The sequence below is a fragment of the Chlamydotis macqueenii genome, chromosome 4 (assembly GCF_036417535.1).
Source record: "Chlamydotis macqueenii isolate bChlMac1 chromosome 4, bChlMac1.mat, whole genome shotgun sequence".
Taxonomy (NCBI): Eukaryota; Metazoa; Chordata; class Aves; order Otidiformes; family Otididae; genus Chlamydotis; species Chlamydotis macqueenii.
Genome location: NC_141559.1, coordinates 57384313 through 57412136, shown reverse-complemented (window position 1 = coordinate 57412136; position 27824 = coordinate 57384313). Strand labels below are relative to the sequence as shown.

The following is a 27824-nucleotide window of genomic DNA, read 5'->3' as shown; positions in this document are numbered from 1 at the left end:
GTTGGAAGCTGAGGTAGGAGGACAGTGGATAAGTGCAGTGTAGTGACAGACTGTGGAAGAAAAGAGAGAATAAGAATGTTGAAAAAATGGTCAAATTTCCCTTGCGTCCAGCAGCAACTTGTGGTTTCAGCTGCACCATACCTACCTACCCAGCAGTTCATCTGAATAGCCCAATGCTTAGCTCTCTTCAGCCAAGCTGCAAAACTTTGGCTCAGATGGCTGAGGAAATTCATTGTTGCAAGAAAGAGGTATGAGGAAGTCTGTAGCAGAGTCATAGGGGAAAATGTAGAAAGGTGTAAATTCCTAAAGAGGCTGGAGGACAGCAACTGGCGACAGAGATAGACTGGTCAGCAGAGACTCTTCAGGTGTTGTCTTGGTGTAGTGAGCATGCACAGCCTAGCAGCTCACTGAATCTCCTAGATATCTCTTACATCCCTAGACAAGGAATGATTGCTTTATTCATTGCAAACAGATATATCTTGATCACTGCATCTCTTTGTACATGCCTAATAATGCCTGAACAAAATGATCCAGTACAGCAGGGCTATATAAAACCAGTATAAATATCCTAAAGACTGGTCCCAATCTATCCATCAATCAGACTGATTAGCAAGTCTGATTGGAACAACAAATGAGAGACAAGCCTCACTTCCTCCCTCATGAGGCTTTCCAAAGTTCACTGACTAGTGCAAAAGTCTTAATAGTATTGGGACATGTGATGATATCTGTTATACTGTTTAGTGTGCAGTTTATGAACAGTTGAAAAGGTATCCACCATCACTACCAGGAATTAATATGTTCTCAGTTTTCATAACAAACAATAAAAGCTCTATCCTAACACCAGTGAATCTAGTGAAAGCATTTCTATTGACTTTGATGTGCGATGGATCAGAATCCAAATGAGGGAGAGGGAGAAAATTATTTTATCTGCTTGCTGTTTATTAGAAATTGATCTAAAGAACAGCTGACTTTAAAAACAAAATAAAGAAAATAATTTGTTCAGTCTAATTGCTCTGACGTTTTAGAAATATTTGTCTAGGATCAGATTAATTGGTATGAAAGAAACACTTTGGATGGACAGAAAATCTTATCTTTCCTTTTCCTTGCTATTTGATTTCAGTTCAAATTACTTAATAATGGAATGCAACTTTATAAAATGCCCATTGAAGGAGAAAAAGGATAAGCAAAATAATACAAGCAGTCCTGTGATTAAGGCATTGACCTAGTTCTTCGTGTTTATATTCAAAAGTATAAAGAATAGCACAATTTCCTCTTCTCCATACTTCTAAGTAATACAAAGCTATGCAATGCTTTTTCAGTGATCCAAGGCAACTGAAATCTGAGTCATAGGAGCTTAAGTCAGCTTTGTATTCCTGAAACGGAAAACAGCCCAGCCTTGTCATTTGATTCTTTCTCATTATCTTATTTACTTATGCCTATGCCTGCACCAAAATTGCTGTCAACCAGTGATCTTTTTGTTTGTTTGTTTGCAAATCTGGTTATCTTGTTCAGATGCTTTGAACAAATAGGCAGACTTGTCAGAAAAAAAAAATGGTCTCAGATGAAAATTTTCCACCAGATCTATCAAAAAAATCACATGTGCATCTATTTGCTAAAATGGAGTATGTCCTATCAAGGACAAAGAAGTTACTATAAATAGTCAGTAATAAACAGAATATCAACAGCACATGATGGATTAACTGTTGTAAAGTGTTATTGCTGACCACGCACATTGTCTGGTCACACTGGACTGAAGAATAAAAATATTAGTGGATTTTACTTCAGAAATATTTCTGGAATTCATTGAACTGATTATTACCTGCAGAAATAGACTGGCTGACAGAGTTACAGATGTTTGATTATTTAAAACATTACAGTCTATTTACAAAATAAAGCCCTTTATTGAGTTAGCTCACAACTACTGAACTAATACCTTGTTGAGATGACTGGAGCAATTTACCAAGCTCCATCTAACAGGGAGCAGTGTACTGGATCCAGTTATGCTAGCCAGGCTGATGCTGCGTAGCTGGGACCCATGGCTCTGGACAGTGATTGTGAACCGAAGGAGACCTGCAGGACATACTGAATTTCCCACAAGAAACCAGGACCCATCACATTCTGGGAATGCTGAATGTCTGGGTAAGAGTCACTCAGTAGTCCAGACTTGGAGTCTGGATTTCAGCGGCATTGATTTTTGGTAGAGTCCATTTCCTAATACTTTGTTGTTGTGGGACAGACAGCTAAGTCTTCCTGCAATTTATCCCGCCTGCCAGTACACTGGCCAGTGTACACAGATGTGTGTGAGTGCTGCGTTTAGACCTTGCATAAACACCTCTAGTGCTCCCAGCTGAGATCTTATAGTGGTCTTCCAGTACCTAAAGGGGGCCTACAGGAAAGATGGGGAGAAATTCTTCAGCAGAGCCTGTTGTGAAAGGACAAGGGGTAATGGTTTTAAAATAGAGGGAAGTAGATGCAGATTAGACATCAGGAAAAACATTTTCATAATGAGGGTATTGGAACACTGGAATAGGTTGCCCAGAGAGGTGGTGGATGCCGCATCCCTGGAAACGTTCAAGGCCAGGTTGGACAGGGATCTGAGCAACCTGATCGGTTGGAGATGCCCCTGCTCCTTGCAGGGGGGTTGGACTAGATGACCTTTGAAGGTCCCTTCCAACCCTCACTATTCTATGATTCTCTGTTCTATAAATAGGATGCATCCTTCGTGTCAATAAACTGCGTAAGCCTTTCCCAGTCCTGCTGAAGTTTATATCCCCCACAGTTTAAAATCAAGACTCCCAAGCAAGGCATGCGAGTTGTCACAATATTTGTTTATATCCATCTTGGTCTTGGTACTTCTGTATTTTCCACTCTTCAGGTTTTCAAAAGGTAGAGAGAAAGGGACTCTGTCTCTGAGGTCTTTTTTAAGTCTCCCTACACTAGGGTGATGTGGCCACTGTGAAGAAGCGAGGTGTTGCACAGTCACAGGCAAAAGGCAGAGGATGAGGAGAACATGGCAGGCAGGTGTGAGGCTGGCCATTGGGCTCCACCAGGCTAGAAAGGAAGTAAGTTTTTCATTATTAGGGCTGTTCCATCTGATATGCTGTCCATTGGGTTTAAAAGTTGGTGTCCATGTGTATGGAGGGCTTGTGTCCCAGCGAAAAGATAACATGCTAGTCTGGGAAGTGGCATTTCATCACTAATTTGTAAGAGTTGAATTTAGGCTCCATTGCTGGAGTGCCCAGTAAATTTTAAGACGCTGAATTCCAACCCTAACCATTCTATGATTCTCCTTACAGCATGTTTGTGAAATGTGAAAGTATCATTAGCCTTGCTGAGGAGTTGCAGGGCCAGACCCTGAGAGATACCTGTCTCCAAGGAAATCAGTGGGATACGTCACTGAACACCTGTGGGATTCAAAGCCCAAATACTGGCCAGAGTCCCATAGGAAATCCAGCAAAGTGCCTGAGTTGAACTCGTCTCAATCCAGTGTGTTCACCACAATTTCCTTTTTGTTACAGGCAAAACCTTCTTCCCTTAATCCCTTGAGCTGTTTAAAAAAATGTTAGTAAAGACACATATACAGAATTTATATATAAACTGGTGCTTGTGGCTTCACATTGTCTAGCTCATTCACATCTGAATGCATAAGATCATGTGCATTGGGATTTGTAGGCACACAGGATATTATTATTGTCGCCATGCATTGTATTTGCATTACGACTTCCCTTAAATGTGCAGCATTGTTTTGTTAAGCAATCAGAATGCAAATACCACTGGCACAGCTAGAAAACATTGAAGTATCCCAAGTACACAAAGTATGCAAACTGTGCAGTAAAGCACACAAATCCTAACAAGCTCATTAGTACCATACTGCAGTGATTACAGAGGAAAATGCTTTCTGTGGTGCACCAGTCTGACTATACAGAGGGAAAGCTTTGCAATGTTTTAATGGAATGTTGCCATCACTTGTGTACTGCTACAGCAGTTGTGTTTTACTGGCATAAGCTGTTCTGGGAAAGAGGCACTATTCTCTCCTTGTACCTTGACTAGTATCACTCTTGATTAGCCATTAGGCACTACATAATAATCACAAGGATGAGGATAACAACGATAAACATAAGAATTATGGTCTTTGGTGAGACCAAAGCCCTATCTATCTCAGTATTCCTTTTCTAAAAGTGGCTGGAAGTATATTTTTAAGCAAAAAATGTGAGAAACCAGGTATACATAGTGTGACTCTTCCCCTGGTATAGCCTTTGAGTTTCCAGCAATCAGCAGTATGTATGTGAAATCTGAAACTAGACACTGTATGTGCCCTCTAGCTGTTTAATTTGCATCATCGCCTCCATTGTAACTTAATGACACAAAACTAGATAACCAGCAGTCTATTGTTAGTGTACCTTTAACATCCTTGCCAGTACATAGATATGTATATACACATATATATAGAAAACAAAAATACACTGCCCAGTATATGCCACCTACCATTAAAAGAAAGGCGGAGATCTTCTCTGTAGTCATTTGAAAGATCTATTGAGAGAAAGATTAAAGTTTTAAAGGAAAGACACTCTGCCATATCATGGTGTCAGAAATTATGTCAATCCTTCTTTGAGGCAGAAGATGGACTAAATGGCCTCTCGGGGTCCTTTCCTACACTGATTTTTTTAATGAATCTATGATTATTCAGCTGCTATAACAGTCAGAAAATTGAGTTTTAATTAGTCTGAAATAGGAAAATATCTTTCATTCTGCTTGATCGTGTAACACATGTAATATTTCAGCTGGTGGAACCAGACAAAGTACCTATAAGGGCTATGATCATGTGGGGACCATAGCTCTTTGGTAAGTCGTAGCCATAGCACAGGAGGTGACTTGCTGTACATACATATATCTTCTGGCCAAAAGCAACCGGGAGAGAGACATCAGCAACACAGGTGTGATCTATCTTAGCAAAAACCTCTCTACATTATTCACCGAACACAGGCTGTGGCTCTGGTGAACACTTATGTGGAGATCCTTGCTGCACTTCAGGGTGTTTTTGGCAACTGACCCTAGCAATGTTCTGAGCCTCCTCTTTTGCAGCAGGACCCAATCAGCAACCAGACTGGTGTACTGGAAGGAGAGAATACAAGTATATAGGCAGTGGTGATGGTGAAGCAAACTGTAAAGTGCTCCGTTAAACATATCACCTCAATGTCTGCCCTCAGAAATTCATGTGCCTCCAGGGTGAATTTTTCTTTTGAGAAGTGGTCCTTTTTACAAGGCAGGAAGCATTAGGCATGCTCATATCTCAGTCAAAGGGTTTCCTGCGCAGTGCCAACAGTTATTCAGCAGTACTCATTATGCAGGTGAGATATATCGCAGTGCTGCTACACTGCAACACTCTGCAGATCTCTATGCACCATGTGCACAATGTCTGAAATATAAGCAAATTTATGCTGCACTCATCCTTTTTGTGGTTATTAGTGTCATTTAGTATCATCTTCCTCCAGCAAATTGACTCACCAAGCAAAATGCACAAGTGCACTTTAAAGTGGATCACATTATCACGCCTACTTCTTCTGTAAATGGCCAAGTGCCATTACTACTTTTCACAAGGAATAACTGCCTAAACTATTTCACATTCTGCAGTGCATCGACAGTGTACTTCCTCCATTCAGTTAGCAATTCAGAAGAGCGATTGAACAGTAATGCATGACTATCATATTGTTCTACAGTGGAGAGATAAAATCTAGTGCATCACTTTATGCCTCTTTCAATGTTAGGGTATTATTTTCCAGAGCCTTTTCACTGAGATATGCAGTTGTATCACTCCTAAGGCCCAGATCGTATTTGGGGTTTCAACAAGGTATTTGCATTAAAAATAGTACTTTTACTCATAAAACATGATAAAGGTTTCTCTCTCAACACTACTGTTTAGACTACATATAATCCTAACTGCAGTTAATTTTATAGTCAGCTGTAGACCAAAAGGACTAGTGATGGCCAAGTGCTGACAGAATTTTACTTCAGAAATATTTTCACATTGTTCACTAGAACTCCTTCCTACTCTGTGTGCTTTATTTTCTAGAAGGTTGGTTGATTATCACGGAAATACAACAAGGATGCAGATTGTTAAATGGTTATTATGATGAAAACTATGAACCTGGAACCAGAAACTAAAAATCAGGAACAAGAAGAAATTTTGGCTAAGCAGCATAGTGAGGAATGGGGCTAAGAGTCAGAACCAAGAGCAACCAACAGTCTACCAAGCTGAAGAGCAAAGCCAGAGCCCAGTTAAACTCCATATCGTACATTTAGAGCTGAGATAAGAAGCAGCTAGTGCTTGAGCTAAACAAGCTGCAGCCACCCAATGTCCAGAGACAAGGGTTAAATAAACTAGAATAAAACAAAAGAACAATGTTGTAGCCAGGGATCACATTTTGCATCCATGCATTGGGATAGCTTCTTAGGCTTGATTGCTACAGATGTCTCTACGCAGAATTTTATGTGGGTCATTAGTCCCCTGGGAGACTGCCTGTGGTAGCCTGGTGGCTCGTTGTACTTTGATTGCTCAGGAGCGCTTGTCAGGAGGCTGTCAAAAAAATCACCAAAGTACACACTTGAGCTCAGATTTCAGTGACTTTTGATAGGACTGACCTTTGTGCCTTTGAAAAACTGCCCCTTGTTCTCTGCAAAGCAATGTTTTCTCATGTGGTCTGTTATGTTTACAATTACACGTGTGGTGTTTCTGCAACCTCTTTTCACTCATTATCACTGCACTTAATATCATGGCAAAAGACGGGTAATGATTCTTTTTTTTCACAATTGTAACTAAAGGGCTGACATAGCAGAGGGTACGTGTTGGCCAAGGTCTTTATTATGCAACTGTATGCAGATCACTGTGAATTGCATCGTTCATCTAGTTCAGTGATGCAGCACCAAGGTCACTGGGCATTTTTAAGTTAATGATGAGACCATAAGTCTAATAAATGTGCTTGGTAATCACAGCAAACATATTGTCATTGTTCCAGCTGTTAAAATCACTTGGCAAACACCACTAAAACACAGCCCTTGTGCATGCTCTGACCTCTCCTCAGAATCCACCATCAGGAACGCTGAGGAGGTGAGATCGTTTAGGCAGACAAGTCATGGCCCACAGCTACAAAATCGGTACTTCTAACAGCACCATTGCAGTTTGCTTAGAATAAACATGCAAGAGGCTAAAGGAACATGGAATCAGTGAAGGGTACATTTTGACAGTGAGCAGATTTTGAAAAGGAACATATCCATTAGTACTACCAACACAGGTAGAGATCAATTTCATATTACAGCGATCCAGGCAGGTTGACATTAATTATCCAGTTTATTTTTGTAGCCATTACGTTGCAGTAACCCACTACTTGCTGATCCAGTAGCCTTTTGTTGTCTGTCAGAATATATATTAACCACCAAATGCATCATGTCACTGCGAGCTTTGCCATTATGTGCAGGGATTCTCCATGAGGCTTATCAGATGCTGCAGTTGTTGATTTCTTTGAAAGGATATATAGCATCTCCCTGATGGGGTCACCAGATTGCTAATGTTATGCCGTCACAAAGTGCTGATGTACTGCTTGCAACTCATTGCAACCCCAGTGTCTTGTAACCTATCATAGATATGTATATTTTTATTTTTACATATGTATATCATATATACTTTTGACTACGAGGCATTAACAAGCCCACAGCAGCCTGACCACTAAATATGCTCCTGACAATAAGGAAGGAAAAGGAAATTTAAACCAGATATAATTTATTGAATTCTCGCTTCACTTATACCCATTATTGATATGAATAAAGGTCAGTAATTCAACATTACTGCAAAATTCAGATAAAATCATTCAGTAGACAGAAAAAGCCAACATGTGAAAATGACTGCTAAGCACGGAGCTGAAATAAATGTGGTGGTAAGAGAGGTCTAAGACAAGACAGAGCTGTCATATCTCACTCTCAAATGACATAAACAATGCAGTCATGAAATAAGTTTCATAGCTTTTGTAGCTAAGCTTTCTGTGGCTTCCATGCTAAAATAAAAGGGAAAAATATTACCCTTTGCTAATGGAGCTTTTTCACCAGGAAGCACGGCATGTGTCCAATCCAATGTGTCAGCAGCTTTCAATCCTCAATTCAGTTTGCCAGCGGTTAAACTATTCAATGCCTGTATTATAACCTTTCAGAGATGACATATGACAAGATAATTTTTGATAAATAGTGGAACCTTGGTACTACAAATATGGCCCTTGGCTGGCCATGGAGGGCAGGTCTTTGGATGCAACCTGATGTGCTGTCAGCTGCTGCTGTTCAAATACCATTACATCTTCATTGCATACTCCGACCCATGCCCATCCCGAGTGTCCTCCTACTCAGGATATGTTCACTTTCATACTCACCTGCACTTTGTTGCATTAAAACAGCAAAATATTTAGACTACAGCAGAATGCTGCAAGCTCATTTCTGAGGGTGACCTTGAGTACATCTGGCACAGAAGCAGTGGAAGACAGGCAAGCACTTTGTCTCGTAGACCTCTGCTATCCCGCCTGTGTCCAACACTGGCATTAGCATTTGAAAAAACAGAAATGAACTAAGTGTCCATTTTTGTATGTGAATGCACATTCAGAATCAAACTTTCGCGTGTGTGGTATGAAAATCAAGAAACCAAAGACTGATTAGAAACCATGATTTCTTTTTCCCCTTTTGCTTTGAAGCTTATGTTTATTGCCTCATGATTTTTTTAACTCTTTGGGGTGGGAAGCATGAATTAAAAATCAGTCTGTGACCCATTACCCTTTTATAATCCTCCTTTGGCAAGTTGAAAGTAAGAGCTTGCCAGGCTTGTATTTAAACTTTAACGGAATGATGTCAGGGAGCGAAATACAATGGCCCAGACAAGAGACAATACAGGAAAACTAAGTGGTATTGGGAAGGCCTGTCCAGAGAGGCAGAACAAGAGTGTATTACCGAACATGTTTTGAACTGATCTTAAACCAAAATAAAATTTATTTTTGAGGAAGTAACTGCTAATAATAGTGACCATAATATTATTAGATTCAAGAAGCACACTGGAATAACAGGCCCAAAAGCATCACCATGGCCATGCTGATCTTCAGAAAGGAGAGCTAGGTAAAAATGAGGAAACTTGTTTAAAAGAAATCAAAGAAGGATGGTAAGAGATTTAAGTCCCCACAGGCAGCATAGAGATCCCTGAAGAACACCATACTCAGAGCATAGCACCAGTGCATACCATTTGCTGGAAATCCCTTGGAAACAGGTAAAAGGAAATCAGCATGGCTAAACAGTAAAGCAAGGGAAGTTATTGAAGTTAGCATTCAAAAGGATGAAGATGCACCTCAATGAAGAAAATAAAAAAGTTATAAATTCTGAGAGAATAAACATAAAACTAAAATTAGACTAGCATTTGCTTTGTAAATATTGTGGCAAAATCTCAAGGTGTTCATTTTCCCCATAAGTAATCTGCCTTGTCTATGACATCAAAAGACAAATTGATGGCTTGATTCACTGGTTCCCCTGCCATCCATATCATGCAGATCAGGATGAAAATAAATATAAAGTGCTGCAGAATAGAACCTTTTTAAACTTGTTTGAGACAGTATGAATGATAATAGGAAGTGAAGGACAAAAAATGGATTGAAATGTTTCTAAACCGTCTTTTCCAAACTTCAGAAGACTTGCAACCATATGAATCTTTCCCTGTTCAGACAAGAGAATGCCTTTAGTGCATGGTAAATCAAACTGCCCGATTTTATAACTATACCCTGGAGTCACCTGACATATTTATCTGTGCCTCATTAGTGGCAAATTTACTCCCTGATACAGCAGGGCTTGTAAATGCTGATCTTCCAAATTCAGACACTTCTCACTTATATGCAACTAGATCCTGCCTAGTTACAGCTACAACTTGCTCCAGGGTCATGCCTCCAAGTCGGCCTCTCTGTGCCTGTGTTCCTACCCTTGCAACAACGAAATGGATAAACGCAGCAAGTATTTTTCCATAAACAAGTTGTGATTTTTTAAGGAATTGGCTAAGTACACTTTACCTTTTATTGACTTCTCATGACTCCTAGTCCAAACTAACTCCACTGGAGTTCAGTAAAATGAATTCCAGAATGGTTTGCACAAGAGTTCTCGAAAAAACAAATATGCCAGCAATGGGAAATATTTTTACCAAAGGCTCTTTCAATTCAGAAACAGAATCAGTAGCTTGAGGACAAACTGACCTGAAAAGGATTAGGAAGACAATTAATTTTATGTATTCTTGAGCAGTTTTGCCATGCTAAGCTTCTGCATAAATGCTTGCAGTATCAGGACCCACTCTCACAGAATCATTTGGCCTCTGTCTAGAGAGAGAATTATTTTGTAGGCATTTCACCAAAGAGTTCAAAATAATGAATAAGGTAGAGGAGAATCAAGATCATAAAGTTATTCATCGAGATGGAAGACACCCTAAAAAACTGAAGAAATAATCTGCTGTCATTTATTTCTTTCAGATTTTCTTTTATTTCATCTATTTCTTTTCCCTAGCCCCTTCTACAGTTACATTTGTTTTCTCTACCACTGCCTATTGGATTTTGGTCTTGTTATGACACATATCTCCATTTCTGCTTGACGGCTTGGGACTTCTGTTGTAGTCTAGCCCCACTCGGGACCAAACTACGCAGTCTCTCTCTCTCACTCTCCGCACCCCCCGAGGAAACAGGGAGAGATAATTTAAGAAAAAAATGGGTCAAGGTTTGAGATAAGGACAGGGAGAAATCCTCAAAGTCACCGTTACAGGCAAAACAGACTCGACTTGGGGAAAACTATTTGTTTATTACTAAAACCAATGCAGGATAACGAGAAAGAGAAAAAGATAACTTCCCCCACCCCTCCCTCTTCCCAGGCTTAACATTATCTCTACATCCTTCCCCCTCTCCAAGCAGCACAGGGGGGAAGAGGGAATGGGGGTTATGGTCAGTTCATCACTTGTCACTTTACGCCGCTCCTTTCTCCTCGGGGGAAGAACTCCTCACATTCCTCCCCTGCTCCTTTGTGGAGTCCTACCCACAGGCCACAGTCCTTTGTGAACCTGCTCTGGCGTGGGTCATTTTTCCACAGGGTGCACTTCTTCCAGAACGGCTGCCCCCTCCATGGGCCACAGCCTCCTTTAGGCATTAATATCCCCCAGCACGGGGTCCTCCATGGGCTGCAGGTGGATCTCTGCTCCTCCATGGACCTCCATGGGCTGCAGGGGGACAACCTGCTTCACCATGGTCTTCGTCATGGGCTGCAGGGGAATCTTGGCCAGGAGCGCATTACTCCTCCCCTTCCTTCTTCACTGACCTTGGCATCTGCTGCCATTCCTCTCACAAGAAATTCTTCGCAATTGGCTCAGGCAGATGCCTCTCAGGATCCTTTTTACATCTTATTCACTTCTCATCTCCTCTCCACTTCTTGCAGCCGGGCTGGGCCGAGTTGGGCCAGCAGGCGGCCAGAGGGTGAAGCCTGCAAGGCCCACAAGGCTCCCGCCTTCCCCTCTCTGCCCCCGCTCAGGTGCTTCACATCTTCTCTCCTTTTTTTTTTTTTTATTTTTCCCTTTCTTAAATATGTTATTGCAGAGGTGTTATCACAGAACATTCTGCTACCAATTGGCTCGGCCCTGGCCAGCAGCAGGTCCACCCTAGGCCTGGCCAAGTCCACTGAACAAAGGGGAAACTTCTGGCAGCTTCTTACAGAAGCTGCCACTGTAGCCCCCCTCACTAAACAAAACTAAACCACAAATTATAATATTATATTTTGAAACATCATCTTGTGCATTCTGTGCTTCACTGTAAAACTAAAAGCAGCAAAGAGATTTTTTGAGGGGTCAATAAAATTGTGGAGATTTGTGTTTTGCTTTCTCAAATACAGTTCTGCCTTTCAGGAGGCATTTTTAGGAATTGCCTTTGCTTTGTATGGTGCTTTTCTGCAGTGACAGCAGGTGGTGGTTTAGTGGCAATTCTAAAATATAACATTACTGTACATTACAAACAGTAAAATAGCGTCTCGGACAGCAACAGCTCTTAAAAAAAAAAACAAGCCAACAAAAAAAAAAAAAGATGACATCCCTAAATTCTCTGTTGCTCTGTGGTAGCAACATGTTATTGGACCATTCTTCAACATCACAAAGCAGGGCCACTCACTCTTCTGTTAAAAAAACAAACAAACAAACCCACTCACATAAATTCTGCATATTAATTAGTAATCACATAAGATGGCAGGTTGGGTTTTTCTGAAACAAATAAATTTGCATTTTCACTTTATTTACTAGGTCTATTAAATATTTTAATTACTACTTTCCAGTTACTCTCTAGTATATGTATTATATATTAAATACTCAGAAAAGACTTTTTAAAATTATCATTTATTTCATATTTTTTCACTTTTACTACTTTCTTAATACAAATGTTTTTCTTTAAGCTGTAAGACTTTCAAAACACCATTATTGCAGTCATCTACCTGTTAGCTTGATTTTTTATTTCATTACCAGCCATTAAGCAAATAAAAGGTAAATTATATAGTCTGATTTTTTTAATGGAACCTAACGCAACTCTAGGCAATCTGAAAACAAGTAAATAACTCCTTGCCTCTCTAACAACCATAAACAGACTGTAATAGGGCTACCAGAAAATACATCTCAGAAAACCGTTAGAAGTGCAAAAAGTCCATAGAGTAAAGCACATGGGTATGCAATGAGAAGCTGCTGTCCTTCCATAGCCAATGCAGAGGTAAAAATTTTGGAGGCTGACAAACTGCACCATCCAATAATAAAGAGAGCTAACAAAGTTCCCAGGATCCCCCTAGGAGAAAAAAAAAACAACAAAAAAACCAAAAGAAACACGGCAGAACCCACTTGTTTGTAAATGTAACATTAAATCTTACCAAACTCAAGTTAATGTCTAGCAACTTATGGTTGATAAGGTAACAGTCACTGGAAGAACCAAGGACTCACTGACATTATGAAAATCAAGCCTGAGAAACAAATTAAAGTGGTAACAGGAAACAAAAGGGTAATTTCTTCAGCATGGATAAAGCAGTAGCTTCATTAGTAGTACTGCTAAAAGGACAAGTACATTTCCAAATAAATCTTCATGGCTCCAACGGATGCAGCAGCTGAAGTTTAAAGTTAGCAAAGATCCTCTTGCAGCCAAAAACATCTTGTAGAAGTTGTTAGGATCTAAAACAACACTACAGACCTACTCTTCCACCAGGCAGCCTGATCACCTGGAGAAGTTGCATTTTTGTAATGGATGGCACAGGTTTTAAGTACACCTTGGACTCTAAGGAGAGACAACGAGGCTCTTACAGAATTATATTGCAGCTGACCATGCAGAAAGGTGTTGACTACCTCCCAGGAGAAAGCTCAACTGGTCTTTCAAAAAAAGGGTGCTCACTGAGTAGAAAGTAAGGGATGGGGAAAAGAACCACTGAGAAAAAATATTTTGCTCTTCCTGGCATCCTTCTCTGTACACTGAAAGGATATGGCTTTCCACACTGCCCCTTGATGATAGCTGAATCCTTCTGAATTTACATTCTGCCACCTCTCAGGCACAGGGTAGCCTGAAGAACTGATAATTATGGGACTGTGGTCAAAAACCTGCAGAAATATTCCTGCATATTACAGAGAGCCCACTACTAAACCTTGCAGGAACAAAATCTTGCCAATAAATAATGTTTCACATATGCTTTATTTGCACTCTCCTTCTGTAAAATGCATGAGATCGTGTGCGTAATACGCTGCTGAAGTACATAATGAGATCAGCTGCGTTACACACTTTCGCTGTGTCAGTCTCAAGGACATGGAGAATGAATGAACCTCTGCCACTTGCTAAAGGACTTCCTGGTGCCCCACTTTTCCAAAGTATCAGCAAAACAGAACAAGAAGTGAGAAACAGACTACATATACTTACTTAGGTCCATTTATCAGAAATAATCTCCACTAATATTACTATTGCAATTAAACCATGATGAGTAAAGCTCTCCTTATTTAATTGACTTAGTTCCTTTCCTGGCAATCCATCCTCCAGGCCAATAAGGTACTTGGTGTTGTCAGCTCTTGAGACTTTGGGGGAGGAAGGAGAGAATTGATTTTAAGGTGACTCAGCACTTCACTGCTACTTCAACCCATTAAAAATAACACATTAAGATTATGGGATTTAATATCCTCAATTTAAGGGTTCTTTAAACCTACACAGTGGCATTCAGGGAAATTACACAAGGCTCTGTGAACCAAATTCCTGGCCTCTGCTCCAAGTGGAGATGCTAAAATGCTTGCTTAAACAGCTAGCCAGAAATTCAGAGCTGGTATGGATGGCTCTTTGAGCCACTCATGGCTGGCAGAGGGACAGGACGTAACAGGAACGTACTGTGCAATGACAATTTTCAGCTAGTATAATGACTCTTTAGGGGGTTATCACAAGGTAGTACAATTGAGAGCTGTGGCTGTTCTGCCTTGCGCTCAAGTCCAATGAACTCTCATGGTTTGTTCCAGGACTGGCAGTAAGCAGGATGGAAAGGTGACACAAGATCATATTGGAGCCAAGAGATACTTCTGTTCACTTATAAATTCAGTCCTTGCTCTAACAGCATGTTACTGCCAAAAGGAATGGTTTAGCTTTAGCAGAGAGCTTGTGTCTGGCATGTCCATGAGGGCCAAATCCTCAAGCACGGGAGAGGGGCAATGGGCAGATGTCATGCTCACAGTGACCAAGAGGACTGGGGGTGTTCTGGTATGAGACTGAGTCGGGGAGACAGACATCAGTGGACCCTATCCACTCCTCTCTCAAAACCTGCAGATGCAGTCACCAAATGGATCCTTTGCATCAGCTGGCTCTAAGAATTCCTTCCTCCACTCTTAGACTCATTTCCTTCACTGTTTAGTCAAGAAAATAGCCTGACCACTCTGTTCAGGGATTCAATAGTAAATAATTGTTGGTTTTTTCCAAGGAAAAAGTCTGCTGAAGAAGTTTCTCCCCGAAAGGAGATCTAATCAACTTGGGCTCAGACACGACGGTAGCATAGATGGGCACAAACAAATCTGGTTCCACACAAGTTTGCATAAGAGAACTGGTTTTCTCTGCAGTACAATTCAGGACCCTGTCGCTCATCAGGTTCAGTAAGGCATGCACAGCAAGGCATCCAGTGAAGCTCACGTCATTACTCTTTATTCAGTTAGTGAAAAAGCTAACCATGAAAATGGAAAATTGTTGGATTAGTATGTAACTTTGCAACAGATGTGAACATTATCTTACATATATTTTCTGTGAAAGCAAACATTGAAGTTATTTTTTTACACTTTGAAATAATGAAATGTATGTTGGATTTTAAAGTTGCCACTTAATATCAACAGCATGTTTGTAATAGTTAACCTTGGTACTTGCTGTGTTCAGGCAGCTTCATACAGTGAATTAGGTCGGACTGCAGAATCCTGTAGACAGGCACCTAACATTATCAATTCATTTCAGAAATAATGGTTTAATTTTTAATAAAGGCCATCATAGTATAGATTACAGATTTTCAAAAGATGTGCTTTCTGTAAATTTGCAGCATGCTACAAATGTGCAGTGTATGCTTGGGGATTCCTTGTACAGACCACAGTACCCTGCACAGTTGTAACAGCTGGTTTGGAGTTCGCCCCATCTGTCCTATGATTATATATCTGCATCTTTTATTAGGGTGGATTATTAAACAGGTTAATCAAGAAAATATGGGAAGTGTAAGAGAACAGACAATAAACAGCTTCTTCAGTGTCACTACTGTTCATCTCATCAAGGACAGCTCAGAAACATTTTAATACATGGAACATGGTCAGGTTAACCCACCATAGCTCCACAGAAACACACAAGGATTGCATCAAAATCTTCATCTCACTAACTTCCTTAAAAAATAATATACGCATTTATAAAATTGCTGCTTTTCCAAAGAAAACAAACAGAGGGCACTTTCTTATTCATCAGCTGCCAAGTCCCATATGTTACAGATTGGAGAGTTAAAAATGTGAGTGAACAGCAAAGATTAAGGAGGGAAACCATTATTAATAATGTGTTAACAACAGATAAAAGTACTGCTCAAGGCCTTCAGGCAAGATCTGGAGTTTCCTTGAATCTGCTTTATGTGAACAGGGCAGTAAACACAGCCTGTATCTCAAAGGCTTGCCGAATGAGGACGAAGGAGAGTAATATACCTATTCATAGGTATATTACTGAACACCCCCACCCCTGCACAGATACAAATGCCACCACACATTTGGTTTCTCAAAGTTTTCAGTTATTTTCAGGTTTGCAATTACACGACAACTATACCTCAGAGTATATGACTCTAGTACATCTTAAATACTTGTTCTAATGCTCCAAATCATTAAGGGTTGCTTGATATTTCATTCTGTCACACAGAAATCAGTCTACAAAAGGAAAGGAAGCATAAGGATGGGAGCCTGACGCTATGAACAAAAAAGGAACAAGAGAACCAGCTATATAAAACCGAAGTCCGGCAGTTGCTTTTCAAATGGATACCTGAGTTTAGCCACTGTTGGCTCTGCAAAACCAAAATCACATCTGAGGCTGCTGCAAAAATCAAAGGCACTCTCAGTCCAAGAGGGAACCAGTGGAATTAAGGACTAATATTAAAATGAATATATATCACCCCTCTCAAACACAGTCCATTTTTTTCCTTTTCCACCTACACGCACAAACAAATTGGTGTTTTTCTTCACAGTTTCAGAAACAAAATTGGCTACATAACCATTTACAAAATGTTTGCATAACACCAGCCTTCTGACTTACTGTCCTCTGTATAATTTCTGTCGCCATGCACTGGTACTTACTGTAGCGAGAAGACAACTGCAGAAGAGGACAGGATCACCATGGGTAGCAGGCTATAACCTAAGACACTTGCAACGCAGCCATGTGAGACTCCCGAGATGCTCATCAGGTTCAGTAGGGCATGCATCGCAAGGCACCCAATGGCGCTCACACCATACACATAGCCAAAATGAACTTTTCCCGCCTGGAATAAATAAAAGTAAGCATGAAGCATCAGAAGCGAGGAAGTGATCGCAAATCAGGGGGAGAAGACAGAAGGCAAGCATTAGGTTTGTTACTTGCTCTTGTTCACACACTCTCTCCGCTTCGCCTACATCAGTTCAATTGTAAACTGTAGCTGATACTTTTGGGTAATATTTGCGTCAAAAAATTCCAAGGTGCAATTGTGAGGATGTGCTTGTCGTTAATTTAAATTTATAAGGCTGATTCTCTGTCTTACTGTAATTGGGTTCTAAACAGGAGAGAAATTGGTTGGGGAGACTTGGGAAGGTCTAACTGGTAACAAACTGAGAAGAAAGAACATTTTATGGAAAGCACATTTCAGTGTCAGGAAACATCTTTCCAATAGGTGTGGATGGGGCTGTGGAAAAGTGTCCTAAGTAAAATAATGACCCAACTTACTTGATATGCTTCACATTTTACTACAAACCTCCAGCTTTAAGCAGGTCTGCAAAAAAACTAGTAAAACTTTGCTGAAAGTATGCTGGTTTTCCAGGTGAAAATGTCCATTCTTCCCTTTGACTATGAGAAAGACACATCTCTGTGGTTAGATCAATGCAACACATTCATTTCAACATAAACTTGAGTAGTAACTGTCAGCTTGTGGGTTTTGTTTTTTTTTGTTCCAACGAATGAAAAAAACCCAGGTGTTTTTTTCTTCCAGGTTTTATTCCTTTGTGTGAATTTAGTGCCTGTGAAAAGTACCAGCCTGACAGCCCGGAGCCTGATGTTTTCTAATTTATACACAAAGCTAGTACAACAGGCAACAGTGGCCACAGCACCACTGATTTCTTGATCTCCTGCCATCATTTTAAAGGATCACCTGCAGGCATGAGGGCATTGTTCACTCCCAAAAATGAACACACAAAAAAGACTGTTAAATATTTTTTCTCTCCCTTCAAACTTCTAACAAATGAAATACTGAATGTTGGCTCTGCAATACTGTCATTTTCATATCTGTACATGAGAAATAAACATTCATACATCAGAAATAAACAGTGATTGGGATGAAGATCATTTTGTTTGCTTTGTCTTGGAACTTTGTATCCTAATGATAACATGCATTTGTGAAGGAGAAAGCTCAGACCTGGAACTCTGCCCTTAACTCAGGACCATGGAACAACATCTCAAATTAAGAGTCACAATGCATCACTTTCCTAACACATAACAGTATCTATATAGCATCATAGAATGGATAGAGTTGGAAGGGACCTTCAAAGGTCATCTAGTTCAACCCCCCTGCAAGGAGCAGGGACATCCCTGACTAGATCAGGTTGCTCAGAGCCCCATCCAGCCTGGCCTTGAATATTTCCAGGGATGCGGCATCCACCACCTCTCTGGGCAACCTGTTCCAGTGTTCTACAACCCTCATTGTAAAAAATTTTTTCCTAATATCCAATCTAAATCCACCTCCCTCTATTTTAAAACCATTACTCCTTGTCCTATCGCAACAGGCCCTACTGAACAGCCTCTCCCCATCTTTTCTGTAGGCCCCCTTGAGGTACTGGAAGACTCCTATAAGGTCTCCCCGGACCCTCCCCTTCTCCAGGCTGAACAGCCCCAACTCTCTCAGCCTGTCCTCATAGGAAAGGTGGTCCAGCCCTCTTATCATCTTCGTGGCCCTCCTCTGGACTCTCTCCAACTGGTCCATGTCCTTCTTATGTTCGGGGCTCCAGAACTGGATGCAGTACTCCAGGTGGGGTCTCACCAGGGCAGAGTAGAGGGGGAGAATCACCTCCCTCGACCTGCTGGCCACGCTTCTCTTGATGCAGCCCAGGATGCGGTTGGCCTTCTGGGCTGCAAGGGTGCATTGCCTGCTCATGTTGAGCTTCTCATCCACCAGCACTCCCAAGTCCTTCTCCTCAGGGCTGCTCTCAATCCATTCCCTGCCCAGCCTGTATTTGTGCCTGGGATTGCCATGACCCAGGTGCAGGACCTTGCACTTGGCCTGGTTAAACTTCATGAGGTTGGCGTGTGCCCACCTCTCCAGCCTGTTAAGGTCCCTCTGGATGGCATCCCTCCCTTCCAGCATGTCGACAGCACCGCATAGCTTGGTGTCATCAGCGAATTTGCTGAGGGTGCACTCTATCCCACTGTCCATGTCGCCGACAAAGATGTTGAACAGGGCCAGGCACAACACGGACCCCTGAGGGACACCACTCGTGACCGGTCTCCACTTGGACATTGAGCCGTTAAGCACCACTCTCTGAGTGCGGTCATCCAGCCAACTCCTTATCCACCAAGTGGTCTGTCCATCAAACCCATGTCTCTCCAGTTTAGAGAGAAGGATGTCATGCGGGACAGTGTCAAAAGCTTTGCACAAGTCCAGGTAGATGATATCCGTTGCTTGTCCCTTGTCCACCGATGCTGTCACCCCATAGAAGGCCACCAAATTGGTCATATACATACTTAAAACACAGATGTGTTTGTGCATACAAACACACATCTATATACTGCACACATTATATATGGCATATGATAAACCACATGAGAACCAAAACTAATAGAGGCTCTCAGTTTCCTAATAATTTCGTAGCTTATGGTTAGATTCTCTTGTGATGGACAAGGTGGAAATATTATTGAAGCTTTTTTTGTGGTTTGCAATATTTACAGGTATCTCTTTCATGATGGTTAGGTAGGATTCAGAAGACCTCCCACTTTACTTATCCATACATTTTAATAAAATCTGGGGAAAACCAACTTTGAGGACCCTCCTTCTCTGCCCCCTCTTCCTGTATCCTTCAAAGTGGAAACTGATCACTGAAGGCCAGCAGTATTTGAGCTGGACAAATACAGAGCAACACACTGGAGAGAGCCTAATCTAGTGATGACACAAACTGAAAGTCCTAATGTTACAGGTTGGTGCTGGTGGTCACCAGCTCTAGTTGGAGAGCAGCACACGCTTATGTGAAAGGCAGCTTCCGTTATTAAGACCTGTCTCTGCATCAGCATCATTATACTATTTCCAGCTTGACCTGACTCACTGCTGTGCTCTGCTCTGGTTCCAGTCCTCAAGGTTAGGTCAGGTACAGCCAGGTTGCCCATATTCTCACAATGTCCCAAGTGCTGGCCTTTTCCCCGCCACTGTGTTCCACCATAAAGGAATAATCCATTTCTGAACTAAAAGCATCAGAAATCTGCCTACTCAGGTACAGCTGGCCTTCAGTATGCTGGCATTTGCATACTACCGGTATAAAATAATCCAGAAAAATTTCTTCACCAAATAAAAGTAATGATAGCCAGGGATAGTGTGGGAGAGTGATACTAACTCAGATTATTATAGATTACAATTTCAGTCATTAAAGATTTTTAGTAAGTTTAACATCCACAACAGTTTGGGACATCATTTACTACAGACCAACTAAGAAAAGCTCTGTCTCACACAGATGCAACAACTACAAGCTAATATTTTATACTGGTGGTTTTTTTTCCAGTATTTAATTATTCCACACAGCACTATTAAGCAGCTTAATTTAAGATTAAGAAATTACTGAGAGAGAGATGAAGGAAGCACTAGCACCAGCAGCTATCTGAAATCTCCACTTGGCAAAATGTTTGATTTGTGGTGCAGGGAAATGAGAAAGGAAAAAAAAAAAGCAAGCTGAACATGTTGGTTCCAATTCTAGTCTTTCTTAACATATGTAAATATATTGACTCACACACACGGGAATACTCCCAATTCCCAGTGATGTAAGCAAAACCAGAATCAGGCTTGATTAGTCTGGCAGGCTTTGATGAAATGAAAGAGCTAAACTTGTCCTGCGGAAGGAACAAGGTTAGAAGAAAGTCAGACTTTGTCTATTTGTTTGCATCTGCCTAGAGTGGGTACTACTATCCTTAGTTTAAGTGGATGGCAAAGTCTGATTTCATACAAATGACTACGTAAAATGCAAAGCAGCTGAGACTCAGGCTTTGGCTAACTTTCACACTGCCCTTGTTTTTCTATCTGCAATGGAGCTGCCCCACTTTACGCCAGTTTGAGGAAGACCAAGTCTGCTGCCAGGCTAAAAACCTTTCCTTTTTTTTCCTCTCTGCTCTGAAAGAACAGTTAGCATTTGAAGAATATCTTTGCATATTTTTCCATAGTTAAAAAGCTGAAACGAAATAAAATTTATAAATTATTTTTGGAAACAAGCTCTCAAACAAATTATGTTCCTGGTGCTATTAGAAGAGAATTATTCATGTACAGAAGGATATCATAGCTTACACAGCTGAAGAGCCACTTTAGTATTCAAATGCATCTGAGATAAAATGAGAAGCCTGAATTTATAAGATGGCCCATGGAAATCCCATAGACTTCTTGCTATGAAGTTGTGGCACAAAACCACTAGGTTGTATCAGAGGAGTTCTGCTGGCCTAAAACTGGAGCATTAAAAATAGTTGTTTTTCTAATGATACTTAAAATGTTTAATTACCATATTTATTCTGGGATATTAAAGTACTTTATTTCAATAATAGTAGTTTAATATTCATTAAAATTGTTGGCTATCTAGGGAGTAAAATCAACAGCAATCTTTTTTTTCTATTTTATCTCTTTTAACTTTTCTTCCATTTTCCTGATTATAATCAATTCAACACATTGTCCTTTTATTCCCCTCATACCTTTATTTCTTTATGTGGAAAACAGCCTGTGTTCTCCTGTTCTCCACTTTCCCACCTTCTTTTCCTTTTATTCCCTTTCCTCCTGCCTCTTCCACCCTTTTAAAAGATTTTTATTTTTATAGGAACATAAATAATAATAATAATACTTGCCATTTATATTGCACTTTGCACATTCAAGGTACAGCACTGACAGTACAAATTGAGTAAGAATTTGCAAGAGTTTTCTGATTCAGCACTATTTATCACAGAGGAAATGCAGAATTAGAGCCCTGTTTCTCTCACCTCCGTTGCTAGAGCAGTAAAGCCCTTCCCAGAATGGTCCCACCTTATCCCTGTCTGATAAATTGCAGCCGACAGTCAGAGCTGTACTTCAGTGGCACTGGAGAGCCCCTGTTGTCAGTGATAAATAGATGAATTTAGAGTAGTGTGCAATCCCTGTTCAACTTTCCTCCTGTAGGAAAGTTATATTCATAAAGTAGAAAGAGGTTAAACACAGACTACAATATTTTGTTTAGCAGATGATTTAGAAAAAGAATATAAGCTAAGAAAGCACTAGAAAAAATGTATAGGAAGTTATTGCACATTTGAGGTGGGGGGGAAAGACTGTTTCTATTTTCTTTTTTTAATTATTTTGGTTACATAAATATTTTTTTAAATATCTCTGCACTCTCTGTTTAGAGATGATAATTTCAAAACAGCAGCAAAAGTGTTAGAAAAACTGGGCTGGTCTACTATGCCTTTTGATTCCTCCCTTTTAAACCTCCTTGTTAGGTCCTTACCTAGGACCTGCTGCCATGTTTCAGGTGTTCAGAATCTCCTCAGGATATACATTGCACAGATCTGTTATTTGTTTACATTATCCCACCCCAAAAATGGTGTGGTCTTTTATTTCCACGGGAAGCAATACATCACTTCACCTGTATTACATCTACATTACATTTAAACTTTATGCAGGTACTTTCAAAGCATGGAGACTTTTTAATATATAATCTCAGAACAAATGGCAGCAAATGACTCATTTTATAACAGCACTATATCTTCAGCAACTTCAGAAGCATTATCACCTGGGCATTAGGTGATAGAAAATAAATCTCTTCATATTTCTACCACATCCTACCAGCAGCAACGTTGCTCCAAGGGCCAAACAGAAAACCATAGGTCCAGTGAGGTCTGTCTCATTCATAATGCTGCCATCTGCAGGCTTCATTGGATTTAGAACTGTTAATGTTTTTTGCCAAATATGCTCAAAATTGATCCCAAGTTCTGCAACAAGAAATTACAGGATTGTTAATTGCTCACAAGAAAACAACACTTTTACAGAAACCCATTAGATACCACAAAACCCCAAACAAGCAAATAATTTAATCGCTTGAATTAAGAAAATATTGTAGGATGGTGTATTCTGTAGTAGAAACATGCTGTCCCTGCTATTTATCCAGTATATTTGAGAATCAGCTGTGATTGTAAATTGGAATATTAATTTATTAAATCCAATTTTAGACAGTGAACCAAAAAATGCCCTCAGAATTTTTTGTGTTAATATTTGTTTTTCCTGTACTTAAAACACATATATCTGATGCAGACTAACTTAGATGTTGAAAAATATGCTAATTAGCAGTAACTGCAAAATTCAAGATACTCTAGAACGCTGAGGACATAGTTATATACTTTAATTCTGGCAAATCTTACAAGAGATGTGTCTTAAGCATGAATTGCCAGAGGGACTTAAAAATGACATTCTTCCCTTCAAGGCAAGTTAATAATACTTTTTGAAGTGCTTTATAAGCTTTTTTTTTTGCATTTAAAAAGTAATTACTGAGGACCCCTAGAAACAGAACAAAATTCTTCACCATTAAAATCAATGGGAATTTTGCCATTAACTTTAGTGGGGCAAAGATTTCTCTTGTAACTTCTGCAGAAACATTTCAGCTTGCAAAAGTAAGCATCTTCCCTGAGATGCTCCACCAAGGGAAAAGTTAGGTTCAGAACTGAGTGCCAGAATTGCTGAGGCTGACAATGTGTTAGATCTGTCTGGAAAGCAAATATGTGTCTTTGGTCAGATTTATGTGGTACACAGACAGGAACATCTCTGAAGCCCTGTGGATCAGAAGCAGTTGTATTTCAACATCCTTTTCACAGGGTGGACTGCCTGTGGAGTTAAATGCTTGGAAGTCTGAGAGATAGAGATCTAGCAGTTATCTATATCAAACAGAGGCAGCAGTACTATCTTTTAAGTAGTAAAAACTCCATTTGCCTTCCAGTATGCAAAAGTAGGCTGAGATTGCTCATTTTACATTATGCTGAAATAATAACAAACAAATTCTCCATTTTTTCAAATGTAGTACAAGTACTTTGTAAACTGCAAAATCAGCCACTAGCATATAGGATGATTCAATCATCACAAAGAATGATATTGTTCATGTAGTTAAATTATCAACTAATTGAAACTGAAAGCAGCTTTCTCAATTTCTTTCCCACTGAAACAAGCTATTTAGCACCTTCAAATTATTAAATTTATTACTAGATACGCAAAAAGGATTATTATCTGTATTTATTAATTATAGATGTTCCAGTATGTACGCAGGATAAATACAGAGTGGAAAAAATATTTGGAAATGGGAATGCAAAACTTACTGTTATGCTGTCATCTAGTGGTACTGAAGTGTATGCTATATATGCTATCAGGCTAAATGAATCCATGGTGAATACAAATAAGAAAACGCAATTTTGGGGGCCAGGAGCTGTTGGCTGAGGCTGGCAGAGTCGAGCTTGGCAGCTCTGCTGCCATTTCTCTAGCGACTGCCAGAAGTGGCAAACAAAAGCAGAAGCACGCCCAGGAGCCACACACACTGCCCGTGGTTTTATTTTTACCTTCTAGCAAAGGAGGTTCCTCGTCAAAACCATCAATGTAACCAAGATGAGAGAGGGTGTCGGGAGTGTAAGTTGGCTGCAAAATCTGACCCGTGTAACTCTGAGAGGACAGAAGCATTTCTGACGGGGCAAAAGCACTGGCTGGAGGTTGCTCTCCCGTCTGGCTCCTGGGACAAGAAGCAAATCACAGGAAAAAAAGTAACTGCAAGGTGCAACTTCACAACAGCTTAAAGCTGCTTGCCCATGTGCCATGGTTTAAATTTTCAACTGCTTTTCCATTTGGGGAATTTTGAAAATTTTCTGGGCACAGTGACCACCGTGTGTAGTGAACGCTGAGCTGCTGACGATGGCTTTGCCTCCCTTTGCTGCAACCCCCTCTGAAACCAGGCTGGGCTCCTTACCAGCCTGCCAGCACCTTGCAGCCCATCACACCCGCTTCTGTGCCTGTCCAGCTCAGGCAGTGGCACAGTGCAGCCCCCCAGGCTGGGGGTGAGGGGAAAGGGAATTTGTGAGGGTAGCCACAAATTTAGGCACTCCTGACTTTTCTGCCAAACAGCATAGTGACGTTCCTCAGATATGTCCATACTGCTACTGAAAGAGCCATATATTCCGATAATTTTTCTTGAATCTGAGAAAGAGCTTAAAAAATTTGTAGCAATATGTGCCCCAAAATCCACATGAATGACATGAAGCTCACTCACTCTAATTAGGTAAACAATCTGTAACATCTGTACATATAAAACTAGCACAGAACCAAATCCTTTACATAGAAAGGTTGAATTATAAGTAATTTTCCTTTGGGTAAAGTCTTGATGATTTCTTGAAGCTCTTTCCTGCTCTATTTTCTGTGATTCCCTAATTATTATTAAATATTATTTTATTTCTGTATGACCAGAAGGCATAAACCACGTCTGAGCTCTCACCTGACTGAAGCCAACATGTATGTAAGGCTGATAGTAAAAATGAAAAAAAAAAAACAGAGGAAAGCTGAGAAATTGTAAGGATATAACACAGAAGAGCCCAGGAATTCCTAGGGAGACCTAGGGCCAATCTCTCATCCTTTGATTTGCACTTCAGTTCTTCAACTAAACCCATTCTTTATTTCCTGAGATTTTCCAGAGGGGTGGTGCAGACTCTGTGGAGCTGTCTCCATGGGCAGGAGTGATAAATACCTTTGTGGGCCACAGGTTTTTTTTTGCCAGGAGGCCCGAATGCACGGCTGGGAGGAACACAGTTGGCTTCAGCTGGTCTCCTGCCGTTCATCCCCATCTGCAAGACCTGACGCCAGTCAGATCCATTAGCTGCTCAACAGGGAAACTACAGCAACATCCAGCCTCCTACCACACAGATCTGTAGAAATCTCCTTAATGGGAAACTCTCAGATCTTCTTTCCCTCAGTGTCCCTCTTCCATGGGCAGGAGTCACCAATAGGTTTTAAAAATATAAGAAAAAAATTAAATAATAGGATTCTTCCTGTCCTTCTACTGCTATGTCTTGTATTTCTTCGCTAAAACTTCCACTTTATTGATTACAAAATCCTTTTCTGATAATGGCATGCTGGTTTTTGTAATTAGTTTAATTAATTTAATTTTTGTAATTAATTTAATTTGAGCTTTGAGATATGTAATTTTTTCTCTCTTTTCTTTTCTTTTTTTTTTTTTTTTTTTGTGTCATACTTACTTTCTGCTTCCACAGAAGTTTTCATTAGACTCATACCTGTTGTAACCTTCCTCCTGGTCATCTATGGTATAATTGGACTGGTAAAAGTCGAAGTGAAACTGCTCGAAATTTGACATTCTGATTGGAAAAAAGATTGTAAGTATTGATAAAATAGCCTTTGGAACAAGCCAGTATCTATGTTTTGAACTGTCCTAAACCAAAATGAAAACAAAAAACCTTAAAGCCACATACTTCAGAGAATCTTTCCGTCGAAACTCATGATAACTTGGAAGTGACAAAAATGGACTCTTTACTTTCATTTGTCATAACAGGACAAATTAATCTTATGTAATCTTTAAGGACCAACTCTGTTTTGCCTCAGTGTTACCTTTATGCTGACCCATAGGCAGCAAAGACATTACACCTGCTAGGAGCAATGCATGGGTTCAGGGAGTTCCAAAATCACTGATGGCTTGAGGCTGGAGGACACCTCTGGGGATTGCTGGGTCCAACCTTCTGCCCAAAGCTGGGTCACTGACAGTGGGTTGCTCAGGGCGGTGTCCAATCAGGTTTTGAAAAGTCTGGCTTTGTCATCTTTACTGCCCCCCATCATGTGGGTATACTCACTGATGAGATTCCCCTGAGCCCTCTCTCCTCCTAGCTGAAGTTCTTCAGTGATTTAGGGAATCATTGATCTGAGCAGGATTTGCCTGTAAATGCACCATCAGATGTCTGCACGTGTTTCACCACTTGCCTAGCATTTATGTAGTTAAACTCTTAAAACACACAGAGAAGTTATATAACCTGACTGACAACCATAGCCATATCCAATTTACTTAGATTTTCATGTAAGATATTAATCTCTCCTAACATTTCCCATTTTCTTCACTTTTGCCCTCTTTTCCAACTTTCCAAATGCCATGGGCAAAAATACAATTTTCTTCTCACGGTTACTCTCATAGTTATTTATATATTTATCAATCACACACTGTTTATGGAAAATATCTTTGCAAATCTCTTTGTAAAGTAAAATATATTAAGATTAGTATTTCATCAGGGACCTTGAAATGCTGCATATTAAAGTTTCTAAATTGCATCCCATAATCAGACTAATCTGTGGGAACCCAATTCCTTCATTCACCTAGAGCATTCAAAGTGGAAGTTATTCTCATATTATTTTCTTAACTGCTGACCAACCATGCAGAATTTCCAAATTTAGAAGAGAAATAATTTTTGTAAATATGAATTAATAGTAATTAATTGTAAGCTATTCACTGTGGTTTTAGTTGGAATTGCACGCCAGTTATGCATTTGTTCAATAAATATTTTACACAGAGAACGTTTCAAAAAACTTTAGTTGGTACCTCTACCCCAATAGTTCACTTTCAGTAATGTTCTTTGCTATCACTATAAAGAATGAAATAATTACTTAATCAGGTATGCTACAATCTGTATAGTAGAGTTCAGAAAAGATAAACTTATTTTTGAAAAGAATTAGGAGTTAAGGTTACTTACTTCTTAAGATATTTGATTAAAAGTCCAATCTGTTGAACTTACATGTTGGAGAACACCTAAAATATCATCTTGCTTCAACAGGGG

General features: G+C 40.1%; 1 protein-coding gene across 5 annotated transcripts; it reads right to left on the bottom strand.

Moving 5' to 3' along the window:
- YIPF7 (Yip1 domain family member 7) lies at nucleotides 1-27824 on the bottom strand. 5 transcript variants are annotated; one of them, XM_086746747.1, is made up of 8 exons: nucleotides 27741-27824; nucleotides 26853-26935; nucleotides 26247-26363; nucleotides 24567-24733; nucleotides 22813-22958; nucleotides 16877-17058; nucleotides 4486-4530; nucleotides 1-50 (listed from the first exon to the last, which is right to left on the bottom strand). In XM_086746747.1, the coding sequence occupies exons 3-7, from the start codon at nucleotides 26360-26362 to the stop codon at nucleotides 4518-4520; spliced, it is 624 nt and encodes a 207-aa protein (XP_086602873.1). In that variant the 5' UTR covers nucleotide 26363; nucleotides 26853-26935; nucleotides 27741-27824; the 3' UTR covers nucleotides 1-50; nucleotides 4486-4517. The 5 variants fall into 5 exon arrangements, with proteins under 5 accessions (XP_086602873.1, XP_086602871.1, XP_086602872.1 ...); XM_086746745.1 differs by lacking the exon at nucleotides 1-50 and adding an exon at nucleotides 2818-2953; XM_086746746.1 differs by lacking the exon at nucleotides 1-50 and adding an exon at nucleotides 2866-3051.